At 37.6% G+C, this 15451-nt stretch overlaps 1 protein-coding gene across 3 annotated transcripts in view; it reads left to right on the forward strand.

Annotated features, from left to right (window-relative positions):
* Nucleotides 1-15451, forward strand: part of MYO3B (myosin IIIB) — a 197205-nt gene that overhangs the window by 179543 nt on the left and 2211 nt on the right. For all 3 annotated transcript variants that reach the window (XM_027462191.3, XM_027462192.3, XM_072040919.1), the window contains 2 exons: nt 14625-14731; nt 15106-15152. In XM_027462191.3, the coding sequence (XP_027317992.1) occupies nt 14625-14731; nt 15106-15152 (154 nt within the window). The remainder of the gene's footprint in view (nt 1-14624; nt 14732-15105; nt 15153-15451) is intronic.

Raw genomic sequence — 15451 nt, forward strand, 5'->3', positions numbered from 1 at the left:
TGAATTGTTTCAACATCTCTGAAGTTTTTTCATGTAATTTCAGCTGAAACTGTTAGCTAATATGACCTGAATTCACACAAAAAAGTTTCTGTTGCTCTAAAATTCTAGTATTAGCAAAGAAACACATGAATAAGAAGGAAGCCTGACTAACTTCTAACTCGGGTGCGGTTACAGTTGTCTGGCCACAGCACTTGCTGAAGAGTTTTGACTGGAATGCTTCTCTTCTACAGAGGTGGAAATCCCTCCCCTTTCGAAATAAGGAGAGCTGTGATCTCAAGTACCCAGAACTGAAAGGAGATTTAAATTATCCTGATGTGACATGCTAATGGCCAAGAAGCAGGAACACCTTGCAGAAATCTTTAATCATTTTCACCCATTAAACTTAATTTGGAGGTTATACTACTAAGCATTAGGCTATTTTTAAAGATAAAACTGCTTATGCTTGTTGCCAAGTCTAGTGAGATCGTTTTATTGACTTTGTACTCTACTGTAATAGTTTCTCGTGTTCAAATGCTGGTAATTTAGAAGAGACTTTTGGATACCATTAAAAAAAACACTTGTGGTGTTACTAACTGACTTCTTGTTGAGTATGGACAATAATTACATTTTTCTTATGGATACCAAGTTAAATTGCCATAGTTTGGGTCTTTAGTAAATGTTAGAAATACGGCTGGATGCCATCTTAGTTACACTTGGCAGCAACAGTGCACTTCTTATCCCCAGGCTGCCGTAAGCTATACCCAGTGAATGAGAACTGTTACGCTGTCTGAAAGGTGAAAACCAGCATCGTATGCTGCAACATGCAGCTCAGCATGTCATGTAATGTTACCATACAGGTCTCTCTTTAAACATGAGGAACTCCAAACAAAAATACCCAACGTTCTTTAAAAGTAGAAGAAAAACCCAGTTGCAGGCAGGATTACTGTTTTGGTCCCTATGGTTTTACATGAAGTACAAGATTTTGCTCCTCTTCAGTTAAGTGATTCGTGACAGCACGTAAAACATTTACTTCTGACTATTTTCCGCATTCACAAATCAAACTTGAAAAGGTAACTAGGTGTGCTCTTTCACCTCATTGTTCCCTTTGAACACTCTCCTACCACAGTGTTCATCACAAGGATGAACTCTGATGGGCTCAGTCTCCTTTCTGTGGGCCCAGATTCACAGCTAGTGATGAGGACTCAAGTGTTCCTTGCGTAGTGGCACAGGCTGCTACTGTTTCTTGCGTAAAATGAGCAATAAATCATGCAGCTCTTTGTAAGGTAACTAACTCACTATCCTTCACCTGTGGGTGTTGAGCTCCAGTGACAAAAGTAACGATGAAGTTTAAAATATCATCATTAGACATCTGAATTTAACACTTCAGCAGAGATGACTGGGAAATTCATTCCTCTCAAGGCTGATGTTGCAAGTTCTCTATATGAACAGACAGATATCGTAGTCCTGTCTATCAGCAGGAGTGAGGTAAATAGAAAGGACAGGTGTGGTGAGGACGTTAGTCCTTTGCTGGCACTGTCAAGTGGTAAGTGGTACAGGCTCCTTCTCTCTGTGCAGCCTGCCTGCTTGCAGCCTACCTTGGGGCCCCAAGGCTAAATATGGCAGGAGAAGCACCTCTTTGACCAGCTGGCTATCTCTGCATAAACTGTCCAAGTGAAATCCTAACAGCAGAGATACAGAACGGAAAAAAAATAAAATAAAATAAAAATGAAGAAAAAGCATAAGTGTAACCTCTACTATATATTGTAGCAATAAAAAGAAAGATACATGATTCTGTATAAATAATCCAGCCCTTTTTATATCATGGATTCTTCTGAACAAAATGGTGACACATAATGAACATAATGTTGACAGAACAATAATCTGTTTCAAACAAATGTGTGTTATTGGTTGATAGTAGTAAAAATATGTCTTTAAATAATAACTTTTATTTTAAAGACAATTGGTCCTATCATTATGCATTATACATAATGCATTGACTTCATGTAGATTGCTGGCATAAGTGACTGCAGTAAAAACTGAAAATCTTGTTTTGCAGTACGTGGTGTTATAGACAGTTTTATTCTAGAAAATTGCATCTTCAGAGAACAAAAAAATGTCTTTGGCACCTCATATTTTTGTGGCTGCTTTTTGAAGTTACAAATAATGCAAAATCACCTAATCAAAAATGAAATGCGTGACGAGAGGGAGATAATTTCCTGCCATTCTACCTTGTGAAAGCAAACAATGAACTATAACTTACAGTCCACAAGTCATATTTCTTTGCTTTTCACTATGTTGTATTTTTTTTTTAATTATAATTTTGTAGGGGTTCTTTGAAGTGATTTGTGTGTTGTACCTTGTTGGAAAACATAAATGTTGCTGATTATCTTCAGTTTGCCTCTGTCCATCCACCAGCTTCATATTCATTTAATTTAGACAATGCCGATCAGCTACATGTGGAAATGATACTTTCCATGAAACCAAAAGTTATTCTTGTGCTTATTTTATTGAAGAATATAACATACGGAATTTTCATCAGAGATTAGCCTAAGTACTCCTACATGTTTTTGAGCATTTGTAGAAAGCGAATGACTAAATTATCACTGAGTTTAAACTGCTTCATGAGTTAATTCAAGTATTGTGTTGGTAGAAAGAGTGCTGGAATTTTTAAATTTATTATATCTTCTACAAATGAAAATGAATTCTTATGTCTCTCTGCCCCTAACTTTTTACTTCATAGGGCTTTTTAATAATCAAAATAATTAAGACAGTCCTTTCTAAAGGGGTCAGTTTAAAATTCTATTATAGAGTTCCATTTTAATCATATTTCTCTAAATTATTATTATCAGTGTGATTTTGTGGTACTTTCCATTTTTTCCCTTGTATTCATATGCTTCTTGCTGGGGCTAACTTCAGAGGAACTAATTCTAGTGGTGGACATGTGCATCAGTGTTAGCATTTTCAGGACACGAGCCTTTCTGCTGGGGACAGGATATTGTCATTATTGTTGAAGCATTACTTCAACAGCAGACTTCAATGAACCTGTTCACAGAGTTAAAGCTGATTTTTAGGTTTTGTCTCCATGGGAAAGTTAATATAAAATAAGCCATACTATAAGCATGTGGTATATTGACACTGTGCATGCCAGTACTTTGCAAAGCTGCTCAAGCTAGTTGTGAATCAGACCCTGGAGGCAGTATAGCTGGATGAGTGCAGTGCTGTGCGTAAGCTAATTAGTCCTACTGAGAAGCAGGATATGTTATAGAAGAAAGTATGGTCGTACTGCTCAGGTACAAATGACAGATAAATGAGAAGTGGCATTGCACAGCCACAGGTACGCTTGCAATGTGCTAGTTTATTCATGTTGCAGCTCTTCGTGGTCCTTTGTAGACCATTCATACAAGGCATTATTGCGCCGTAACTAGTAAAGTGTTAATTCAAACTTTGCTTGCTCAAGTATGAGCAAACCCAAGTACAGGGTCAGGACACAAACAGAATTTGATGTTACTGTATCTCGAGCTATTCATTAGGGATATATTACTCTATTACTAGCCAAGAATGTAGTACAGAATTATAAGAAAGGGACTGAAAAAAAAATCAAGTAGTTAGGGGATGGAAAACATACCCAAATTTACTTCCCAAATAAATTCCTGAAATCATTTGGTCTGTATTTTCTGGGGTGACAAAAAACTATGTGTTTCTATACTGAGACACCATGAAGGAGCCTTTTTTTCTAGAATGGGTAAGCTGTAACATTTTAAAAAGCCACCTTTGTAGTACTTCAGTTTGAACCCTAAAATCACCATTCACTTTGGTAAAGAAGGGTTTATTATGCTCGGAGAAGTAAAATGTCATCAAAGTCACCAGAACTAGACATATATTTATGAGAAAAATCAAAACTCCAACTAATTCTGTAGAATTTGCCAATTTAAAATAAGCGATACTCAAGTACAAAGGCTATGTTCAGAGGGGAATATATTACAGTGAGCTGACATACTACAGCAAGCTGTGCCCTGTCAAGAAATGTAATTTCAGAACAAAACATATTGTCACATAAGCAAGTCGCTGTACTATCAGAAAGTCAACTCGCTCTGTTTGTATATGCACACGTGTATGTCTTCCTCTGCTCCTATGAGCTGAAGTTTTTTGCCAAAGTTTCTTTTAAATGCTTTCAGGTAGCACTGGATGAAATTGCAGACACGTTGTGTTCACTCCCCTCTCTTACTGCAGATGGTGTGGCTGAGTATCATGAAATACACGGCCTTAAATTGCTTTAGCGGAATTGAACATCCCAGTGTTGAAACTCTGCACAGAGCTCCCTCAGTATTCTTTAAACCTCTTTTCTGTTTTCTGGAAGCACTTTCATACTACTGGAAGCTCCCACCTGCCTTTTCTGGGTACAAGTTAATGAGCTACAACTCACTGCTTCAAAGTCTTGACATAATGACTTCTTGTTTTTAAATGTGTCTAGCATTCTACCATAGCATAGATTCATAGCTTAAGTTACCAGTAAATAGTTACTGATTTAGATTTGGAAGGAGAAAAAAATCTAGGTGCTGTTTCACATAGTACACAGATATCTTTAAAGCCTGAAGGGTCGTGGTTGTTGTTGTTTGTTTTGTTTTGTTTTCTCAAGTCCTACTTACTTTCTAACTCTGTTATTGACTGAATATTTAGATCATAGTTCTTCAGTTTCTCTTTCGAAATGCTTCCTAGGAATTTACTGGCCTGCGTTTGATTTATAGTTCACTTGTGAGCCACCACTAATCGTAGGTCTAATGTTAGGAATCCCTGTAGCAATTAAAACCCCCTTAAAGGAATAGATCGCTGTAACACATAGGTCAGTGGCATTAGTTCCCTTTATCCAGCCAATGCCTTCTTCACTTCCAGCATTTACAAATGTCAGACCAAGTCCCTGTAGCAACACTAGAAAGCAGATACCTAACTAGTGGTATTTTTGCTTTCAGTCAAGCTTTCTTTAATACTTCCTTTAAAAGTTACTGGTGCCAACTACCTTGAATTCAGAAAAAAAAAAAAAAAAAAAAAAAAAAACCTTTCTTAATGAAGAAATCTACTGAGAGTTTTATCTTGGTCTTCTACCATTTATTCTTTGAAATATATGCTGAATCTGCTACACTCAAATTTGAGATACTAGTTGTATCAATATGGACCCATGGTTTCTAGCCTTTAGATATGCAAATTGTGTTTCTGTAACGAACAAAACCTTAGAGACCATGCTGTTGTGGTTCCACAGAGCCTTTATTGCGCCTCATCATTATGCTAAATTAATACAAATTTCCTGTGTGTCCAGAATTCAAAGTCAATCAAGTGGCTTAATCTCTGAGGATATGGGATAAAAATGCTATTATTTCAGTTTGGAAGAAGGTGAGGAATTACCTTTAAAAGCATCTATGCTAGGACAGCAACTCTGAAACACATGCCCACTATGAGCAAAATTTTAACAGAGTTATGAACTTACAGATTGCCTCCTGCCCTACTTTTGATTGCAGAGACCAGCTCCCTATATTTGTGTGATGCATTTTTGGCAGCTTCAGCAATTGGCCTTGTAGAGAAGCAGTATTAGAAAGGTATTTGTGATTTGTTACTCGTCTCTAATGTACTGAATGTTTTGACTTTTTATTTTTAAAAGTTAATCACAGTGTTTACTTTTTATGTTGGATTCATCTTTTTCCCCATATGCTTTGCTTTTCTTAGCTGGAATCCACAAGATGAACCAGTGCCAAGTGTCCAGTGAGTTTTCTGAGGCATATTAGCACACGATAGCTCTTGAGAGATCCATAATATGCAGTTTAAAAACTTGTGCATTAGCAAGTCCAACCGTATTTTATAGAATATCTCTGAAATTGATGATCCTATCATGATATTTTAACATTTCCAAAGCTATTTAATCAATCAGAATGACTAAATCATCATCCTAATTCTTATTTGAAATAATAGCCATTGTCGTATTATACAAAAATATTTCCATTGTTGATGCTATATTTCTGAGGATATTTATAAGGATCTTTTGTTACTGAGCAATTTTGAAAATTTCTCATACCTCCTGAGGTATGAGAAATACCTGAGGTTCTTTCCATTCCTATTTTCTTAACTTCACTAAATAAACTGCACCAACAGACTGAGTCTCAACTATGATACATTGCTGATGGGAAAAGCTTGTATCATAGCAGCCCTTTGGGTGCACAGTGCCTGTGTAGGTTTCCTGGTGTCTGTCCTTCAAAACTAGTACCTCGGACTAGCACTTACAGAAAGGGAAAATAAGCATATCCAGAGAATTCAAGAATGCCTGGCTTTCTTTTGTATTCCTCTTTGTGTGGGATTTCTACTTCTGCCTTCTAGAAGCTCAGGCTAATCTGGTGCAGTGCAATAGAAAAAGCATGCATTGTACTACATTCCTGCCATGAGCGGTTAAAGTTAACTTTGAAATCATCTTTACATTGAAGACTCTGGTATGGATCTCGTGAGGTGTTACCTCAACCTCGGATTCAGGTGTCTCTTGGGGATTTGGACTGCGTGGATTTATTTTGAGTGAGTTTCTTTCCTGGTTGTTTGAATGCTACCAGCATCACAAACAAAAACCTAACAGAGTATTTCCAATCTAATCCAAGTATGTTTAGCCTAATTTTCTCTCTGACAATAACCAAGAGCAAAAGCGTGGAATATAGTACAAAAGTAGGACAAGCAGAGAGATTTGCCCAGCCTAGCATGGTTTGTGGCTCAGGGATTTCCCGATCCAGAAATGATCTCTTTGTATTTAATTGTTTTCAGTAGGTTTTTCCCCTGTGAATTTCTTCAGTTACTCATATTGATTTACAACATCACTCAGAGAGCAAGAGAGGCATCACTTACTTCACATGGTAAAGTGAGATAGCTATTTCTTATCACCTGGTGGTTACTGGATCAAGCAGCACTGCTAAAACCATGAAATATGCTGTGATATGTAGTAATTCCAACATACCTGAAATGTCCTGTTTTTCATCAGTAACTGTCTCTTCAGAAAAGAACTAACCGAAAAGCAGCTCCTACAACTGCCTTGTGTCTTCTTTAAGGAGGAGAAGAAAAATAATCATCAGTTAACTTTTCTTCATTGTCCAGAACTAGCTTGTGTCATTCAGGATGGTTTGGCATGTTTGTTTTTTTTTTTTTCTAAAGTTAAAGTTGTGCCTGTGTAAACCTCTTTGGCTTTGACTGGTTAGTTGACCAGTTGCCTCACCTCTGGAACCCACCATTAGATGTTATTACATGCTGGGCATATGAGAGGTTGTGTATATTCAATGAGTGTAGGAGGATGTCTCCAGGACCAAATTTGTAGAAGCACACTGTTTACTGACACGTTTGAATCTCATCCGTGCTAGTCACTGGCAGTTAGTTCTTCAGCATGCTTTGTTTAATCTCTGCCTTTTCCCTCAATAGTTAAGTCACTCACAATAGAAACTGAAAGAACTGACAAATAGTGAAGGATCAGAATTGTGTCAGAAGGGGAAAAAACAACAAAAGCCAAGATTCTAACTATTTATGGATCTTGTTTCCCAACAAAGTGTATCTAAAAGACATTGTTTCAGGGTTCAGAGACAGCTAAATGATTGATTTCACATAAAATATTTGTTGTTCTAATTACAGTATCATCTGGGTCTTTGGCAACAAACAGATGCAAAAACAGCCTTTACATACCATCTTGAAGAACTTATGATTTGCTTAGTGTGCTTTATGATCTAAAGCATATGTCTTTGCATAGAACTGCAGTATCCAAAACGAAGCCATAAGTAATGAATCACTGGGTAGAAGAAAATGCATCGCTCCTGTTATGAGTTCTTTCAATGTGTGTATTCAAATGGTTCTGTTTAGGGTTATAAACAAAAGGCTATGCTCACAGTTTTAGCAGTGTGTTACAGATTCTGGGATGCACATGACATCAAAGAGGCTACACTAATTTCCCTAGCAGTCTATGGCTCTTGGCACTATGAACACACTCCATCTGAATAAACAGAATTCTAGTTCACCACAGTTGTGTGGGGGATCCGAGGTGATCATGAAGCTTGATTTTTATTTTAAATCTTTCTGTCATAGGACTTTTTACCCCTCCAGATTCTGTTTTCAGTGAATCTAGTAACTACATTTGGAGCTATCAACTTACACTGCAAAGCACTTGACACTGAAAATAATTAAATCTAGCTTATTATTCTTACCTACTGAACCCAAGTAAGAGCTTTGAGTGCATGGGAATTGCATGATTTGCTAAGAATTAATCTCTCTTTATAAGCATTTTAATATATGTATACATATATATATGTAAATTGTTAAACTCTTTTCCCTTAGAAACACTTGAGTGAAGTTCTAGTAAGATATTTTGTGAGTAAGCAAGGGCTGAGGCCTTCTAACTCATCAAAGAACATCTGATTTATTGTTCTTTCCATGCTTGCTTGTCACTAGCGGCATGAAGAACCCCAGCCCCTATAAATATTCTTGGACACTCTTCTGTAGCGGAAGAGTAAGGGAATTTGGTGGCAAGAATGGTTCCCAGTCATACCAAATCTCACTATACCAACAGAATGGATGCCTTATGGAACATACTGAAGTTACTGCTGGGTAAGCATGAAGTATCCTGGAGAGAATTACAATTGTTAATAGCATTAAATATGCCAGTATGTCTCCAGGCTCCTGATGTTCTTAGATTAATCAAATCTTCTGATGCCAGAACTTAGTTAGGTTCTACTGCTGCACCATTAATGGCTATTTCCTTTTCTTCTATTCCATAGTTACTCAGTATCTTACTTGATTGTTTTATTTTCCACCTTTTTGCTGTCTGTTTTTTCTTGCTGTAGTGTTCTCTTTCCTCTTTCACTGACCTCAGAAGGAAAACCACAAAGATATCAGAGACATAGTTGCTTAAGTCACCAAGTAGTCCTACTTTTTATTCTCTCCTACCCCATATTGTTGTCTGTTGGGTTTCTCCTGTATTGAGATTAAAATCTGCCAGAGGCAGTGCTTATTTTCCATGAGCCTCCAGCATCTTTTTGGTGTGGGAACTACCGTAATATATTTAATACTTATAGTGTACAGCATAGACCTGATAACTGCATTAGTCCCAAGAGTGAAGCTATGAGATAATTCTACAGCACTTGGTCTGGGAAGACTGTTGCAGCCATTATCCTGCCCTTGTTTCCGACACACTTATAACAGGTTGCATTTAACAGGCAGAGTACAAATACCCTGTGATGTGGGTCTGGTGTCTCCTAGTGCATGCTTATACTACAGTCAGACTGGCTGCAGTTCAGGAGTGTGCAAGAAAGTGCTACGTTGGCTGGTTTTAGTATGGCAGTCAGGCAGGTGCAGGAGGAGCTCAGTGGGGGCTAACTGCCTGAGTATTCACTCTGCTTCCTGGGCAAGTTTTTCATTTTCCTCCCCTGTTGCACTTATGGTATGATGCAAATTTGTGGAAGTGGTGGAGAATCATGGGGATGAGAAAAGGAAGAAGACGTGTTTGTGTGAATGCTCATGGCCAGACAGCAGTATGTGCCCTTTGTAAATCCCTCTTCTTTAAAAATCAAGCTGAAGTAATTAAGATCACAAAGCCCAGTTCACTTACAGCATTTTTTACTGCATAAATGACGTTCAGTCACTCCCATTTAACACTGATATGAGGGGAGCCAGAATCACTAGCCCCTCGAGTCCTCTGCTTGAATAGACTTGTATGGCACAGAAGAAAATATAACTGTTCCTTGAAATCAGCATGCTGCACATAATTACCCACTTAGCATCCAGTCCAGGAGGAGGATGCATATTATAATTGTCTGTGAGGTCATTTCTGTATTTGCCCAAGACTTCAAGAGAAAAAGTGAAGTTAACTTGCTGCCTTAAAAAATGATTCAAAACTGGAAAAGCTTGAAAACATCAAAATACATATAAATTATCAAAGGAGAACAAAGACAAGTTTTTTCCACAAAAGTCTTCTCCCCAGGCTATAACAATGCTTTACATAGGCATGATCAATATATCCAGGCTTGAGAACCAAAGTCTTTTGGAATAAATTAGACTGGCAGGAAAAGAAACAAACAAAGAACAAATTAACATGATTTTAAACATTGCTTAAATTTTCATGAATGTAGACCTTGAGATGTTATGATGAGATCCCATGAGCCTGTGCTAGTATTTGCTTATAATTAAGGGTTGCACTTTCATGTTTCATCTGATATTATAGATTGGAAATCAGACACATGCTTACTATTTTTCTTGGTCATACTGATTTATCTACTTTATTTGCTTTTGCTTACTCTTATAATAAGAAGTATGGCCCCATTACTTTTCCTTTACCAGGCTGCCCTTTCTCCTCATAAAATGTATCTTCCTGCATCTGAGTAATTAGAGAAGGACTTCCCTTTCTGTAATGTTATGTTTGTATTCACCTGTAACATAAAGATAAAAGACTAATCCCTTCCAAAGTTGCTTTGGATAAATGGCTTCAGAAGGAAAATGAGTACTCAGCTCCACTCTTCAATATGTGTGGTAGTGGATGGAGGCCCTTCACCAAGGGAGTCAGCAATGCAGCCTGCTTTGTATTACTGATGTGTTGGCAAAGATCCCTTCGGTGCATTCCTTGCTAAAAGTATGACGTCATCCAGTTTAGTGCCCTCCCTGTGCTGCACCAACCTTAAATCAGTCTGACTCACATCAGTGGATTTTACAAGTTCCAAATGCAGTTGTAGCTGCCTCATCACCATTGTCTCTGCAAAATTTACCATATAGGAAAAATTAGCAGTGTTTGGCAAAGTTATCAGCATCGACGGGGTTTTGGAATAAGGACTTAATCATGAATAGTTGAAGAAGATCCCAGCTTGATTGTGGAGAACACAATCTGGTGATTTGCATTTCCTCTGAAAAGCATGCCCAGTGTCGGTCTACAAGTTTTCAATACCAAGATGAGCAGGACAGACAGGACAACTAACATGAGATTTTTCTCTGAGTCATGCCCCTCATGGGAATTCATTAGAAAGAAACATTTTTTCAAATGCTGTTTTGTAAGTACTGGTCAGGGCCCAAATACTAGGTGCAAAAGTCTTTGTGTCATTGCTAAAGAACGTTTTGAAGACTTTTGTTAAATCTTACTGTTCATCAGCTTGTGCAGCTCTGGAAAAAAAAAGAAAAAGAAAAAAAAAAGAAAAAAAAAACCTGTTTGTTGAAAGGATGGATTCTTAAACAGAAAAGTCATGTAAATAAGATATGGCATAAAAAATGTGATAATCATCTCCAAATCAAGAGATGTCATGGAAAAAGGTGAAAAGCCCTCCACTGTCATTGTGTTTAATGCTTCAAAACTCCTCTTATCCTTCTTCTGAAACAACAAAATAGGACACTTTTCAAATTGCTCACTGTAAGGTGGGTTTTCAGGGTCTCAAATTGTTCTCAAAACATTCTGCAGTTTACAGCCCCCTTTTTAAAATAATTCTGCACCCAACAATAAAATGGTTTCCTTGTTTCTGCTGAGTAGCCTTCTGCTTTGCACCCAGTCTGCTTCATATCCTGAATATCCATGATGATTCCCAAGTAATTTTCTCATTATACAATTCCCCGTTCTGAAAAATGTAACTCAAATGTTTGATTTTACATTTAGTTGAAAACATGCATCTTTTTAATCGGTCTGAGTACTGCAAGGTCCTGATATATTGACTTGGGCTCTTATGTGCCAGAAGAACAAAAAGTTGACCAGTAGTCATAACAGAGGAGTAAATAGAAACCCAATCCATTTGTTTACTCACAAATACTTCGTACTCTCACAGATTTACCCATCTGCCAGTTTCTAATTCCTTTCACTGTGAGCAACATCAATTTTATGGTAGCTTTAGGGAAACATCCACATGAGCCTGCTCACCCATTTGTGTCTGCCTCTCTGGGTTCAAGTGAGGAAAGGAGGAGGACACCCAGAGCCTCAGTCTACCCTGTGCTGGCTGGATCAGCTGATGTAATGCACTGGGCAGAAGGAATTTTACCTACTCTGTTTTATTTCTGCACTGCAGTAAAAGATTTACCAATAAAGAAGCTATAACATTAGGAATTTCTGCTTTCCTGGAAGAAAAGTTTTCTTCCAGACAAAGGGAGGCAAATACCTTACTTCAAAACTGGTGCTAAAGCACAGCCTGAAGGAAGCGCCTGTGTGCACTCTCTTATCTGGTCTCTGAATTTGTAGCAAGCCCAGGAGTCTGGGCATGCCAGAGGCTCTTGGCACAATTTGGGTGCAACACAAACAACACCCTGTTAATGATAGTGGTGCTGCTGCTATTAGTTTGAAAATAAGTGACTTTTTTCCTATTGGAGGCCTAAAGTTTGTCATCAAAGCTAAATATTTCAGAACACCGTTTAAACTGCCTGTTCAACTGCTGAGTGTTGAGCACATGTTAATACAGTTTTCTCCAGATATGGTAGTTTATGATAAATGTTACCAGATTTTGTACTGTTCGTGTAGTATGCTACTAAACACTAAGACAAATGGGCCCACTGAACGGGTATTTCCTTTGGACACAAGCTGCAGACCACCCATGGAATACACAGAAATAATTAAGCGTCAGGATAAAAAGCTAGAACAAAATATTAGTGTCTCAGAATCCTAATGAATAAAAGACATTATAAAAATGAAGACTATGCACATAGATGTTTTGAAAAATAACATCAGGCCACAACAACATTTTGGGTAAAAGGAAGAAAGAGTACCTCATCATGTTATAGTGCTGTTTGAAAACTTCTAAATACTTGTGTGCTGTATACTTACTTTTGGCAAACTGCGAGGGCCTGAGTCTTTATTCATACTGTCCTCTTGGTAGACTGAAAAAAAAAAAAAAAAACCACTTTTGGAGCGTCATTCATGAATTACATTACTGTAAAAATAAACTGTAAAAAAATATCGTATCTAAATATTACAGAAAAATACTTTCCAAAGACACAGGCGGTATTTGGGCACCTAATTTCCCCAGACTCTCATGCAGTATTTTCCAGAACAGCTTCTGCCTTGTCTGGATTTATACAATACAGGTATGTAGCAAAGGTTCAGGCTCAGCTGCCAATCTCTTGAGCAAAAATATAAAGGTCTCCTGAACTTGAGAAGTACAAAGCATTGAAGATTTGGGCATCATATTTAGCAGCAATGCAAAAATATTAGTTAAAGCTTATTTTGTATTACTAGAAAAATGTAACTTTTCTCTATAAAATAGATTTTAATTTTAGCTCTCCAGTCAGTAACCTGATGGCCATTTAACCTGCCATCCGTCCTAGGTGTTGTGAGGGAAGATGATGGTTGGCACAAAACAAGTGCTCCCCTCCATACAGGCACTGCAGTCCCTCGCTGTGAAAAAACTACGTTGCAGATTTCACTGTGCAGAAAGTACAGTGAAAGAGGGAAAATCTCCTAGAACTGTCAGTCATTTGGCTGAAAAAGCCCAAGTTCAAGCATGTCCTCTACCTCACCTGAGTAACTGCAGAAAAAGACAATAGTTACAGACTGTGAACCTGTGTGTATGATAACCCACCTTTTTAACATTACCTGTTTGTTAAGGCCAGATCTTAAAAATGGATTTGTTAGATTAGAGTCCTGCACCCACACAAGCCATATTGACTTCAGTTTTGAAGTGTGTAAAGGAACTCATGTGCTACTTGATCTTTGTTCTGTCCCTTTGGATCAGAGCAAGTTTCCCATGCAGTATGGAGTGCAAATGTGGTAAGATTTATATATTTCCTTTGGTGCCACAAAAAATTCTTTTTGTTCATGCTGTCATTTTTAACAGGGAAATGTCAGAAAAGTCAAAGACATTGGGAATCTTATTGGAAAAATTAATGACCTTTCCTTACCCACCATACTGTCTTTTAGTAAATAGTGCTTCTGTTTTATCCTGAAAGTAGTTGTTCTGATAATCCACAGGATGTGCCACAGAAAATGCCTGGTAAAACAAAGTACAGCACACCATAATGTCTTTCTTCTTTAACATGAAAAAAAAAAAAAAGACAAAATAAAAAGGCTGTTATTTCTTTTCAGAATCTTCCCCTTCTGAAATATTTCCTTCATCTTTAAACTCTGCTTTCCAGATGACTCCAAGCAACTGTTACTCTACAGTGCATCACGAATTATATTAAGAAAGCGTAATCCCAAACCGGTCTGATTTCTCTGATTAAACAGAAAGCCATGTCAAAACGTAGTCTTTTTATATAATAAAAATGGTGATAATAGAGTAAGTCTCATCAGTCAAAGGGCTGTATTGCTGTCTACGATAGAAAAACATTTTTGCTGCTGCTGAATGATATATCCCTAGCTGGTCACAATATACCTAATTTCCTGCTCAGATAACAGAAGATGCTAAGATAAAGAGTGAAAAGAATAAGAAGCTGTGTGATACAGATATATGGAAGAATTAAAAAATGTTATAAAAGTAAAAGTGAAGTTATGCCTAAAAACTTGTGTTTGAACTAAGTTTCAAAACAGAAAACAAAGATCCCAAGTTTCTGTGTGCTTGCTTTGAATAGGACTTGCTAATAAATCCAGGACCAAATAGGACAGAAGAAAGGACTGTTTACAGACTAAAATACGCTGAGATGTTCACAGCACCTGGCACAGCTTAAAACTAAATTGTCTTATCTTACTGTAGGTTCAGAAAACTGTCTTGAACAGAAGCTGAGAACACCTCGTCGACGATGTCAGCAGCCCAAAATGCTGAATAGCCCTGAGGACAACATGTACTATAACCAGTTAAATGTGAGTTCAAAGTGGCAATAAAGCTGTTTTACTGGCTTTGTTTCCAGTTAATAATTCTGTTATTAATACCTGTTTCAGCCCCTCCAGCCCCACCCCCACGTTCTTCTGCTCTCGTCTTGAACATGTGCTTATGCTCTTTATCTGTTGCTTTCATGTCAGGATGTCTGCCTTCACGGTGAATAATTGATGTGGTTTATCAAAGACGAGCAAGATGCATGCTTCATCAGGCTCACTTGAGCCCTTTGATCAAAAAAATTATGCTGTGACTTCTGATATTATCAGCATCTGCTTGCATTCAACACAAAATCACTTTGAATTAAAAATTAACGACTTGCTGCTTTGCTTTGACTGTGTGTTCTTGGCCCTCTCCACAGGGAACTCTAGAATATCAAGGGAGCAAGAGGAAGCCAAGAAAACTTGGGTAAATATCTATCTTCTTAGTTCTAAGCAACTGTAAACAGAAGAAGTCCTTTGTGATATTACAGAATATGCAAAACTTTCTAGAGAGGTTTCTAAAAATAAACAATTAACATATCTCTGTGCATTGACATTGGACATTTTCTACAGAAGCAAATGTAAAACTTGTGTGTACTGCTGTCTGCAGACACTAGAACTGATTCTAACAAAATATGTTCCCCAGCTTTCTCTGAGTACTACTATGACTACAAAAGAAAACCTTTATGTTTTTAAATGTATTTGGTACTAGTGAATGGTCCCAGA

This window comes from Anas platyrhynchos, chromosome 7 (assembly GCF_047663525.1).
Source record: "Anas platyrhynchos isolate ZD024472 breed Pekin duck chromosome 7, IASCAAS_PekinDuck_T2T, whole genome shotgun sequence".
Lineage (NCBI taxonomy): Eukaryota > Metazoa > Chordata > Aves > Anseriformes > Anatidae > Anas > Anas platyrhynchos.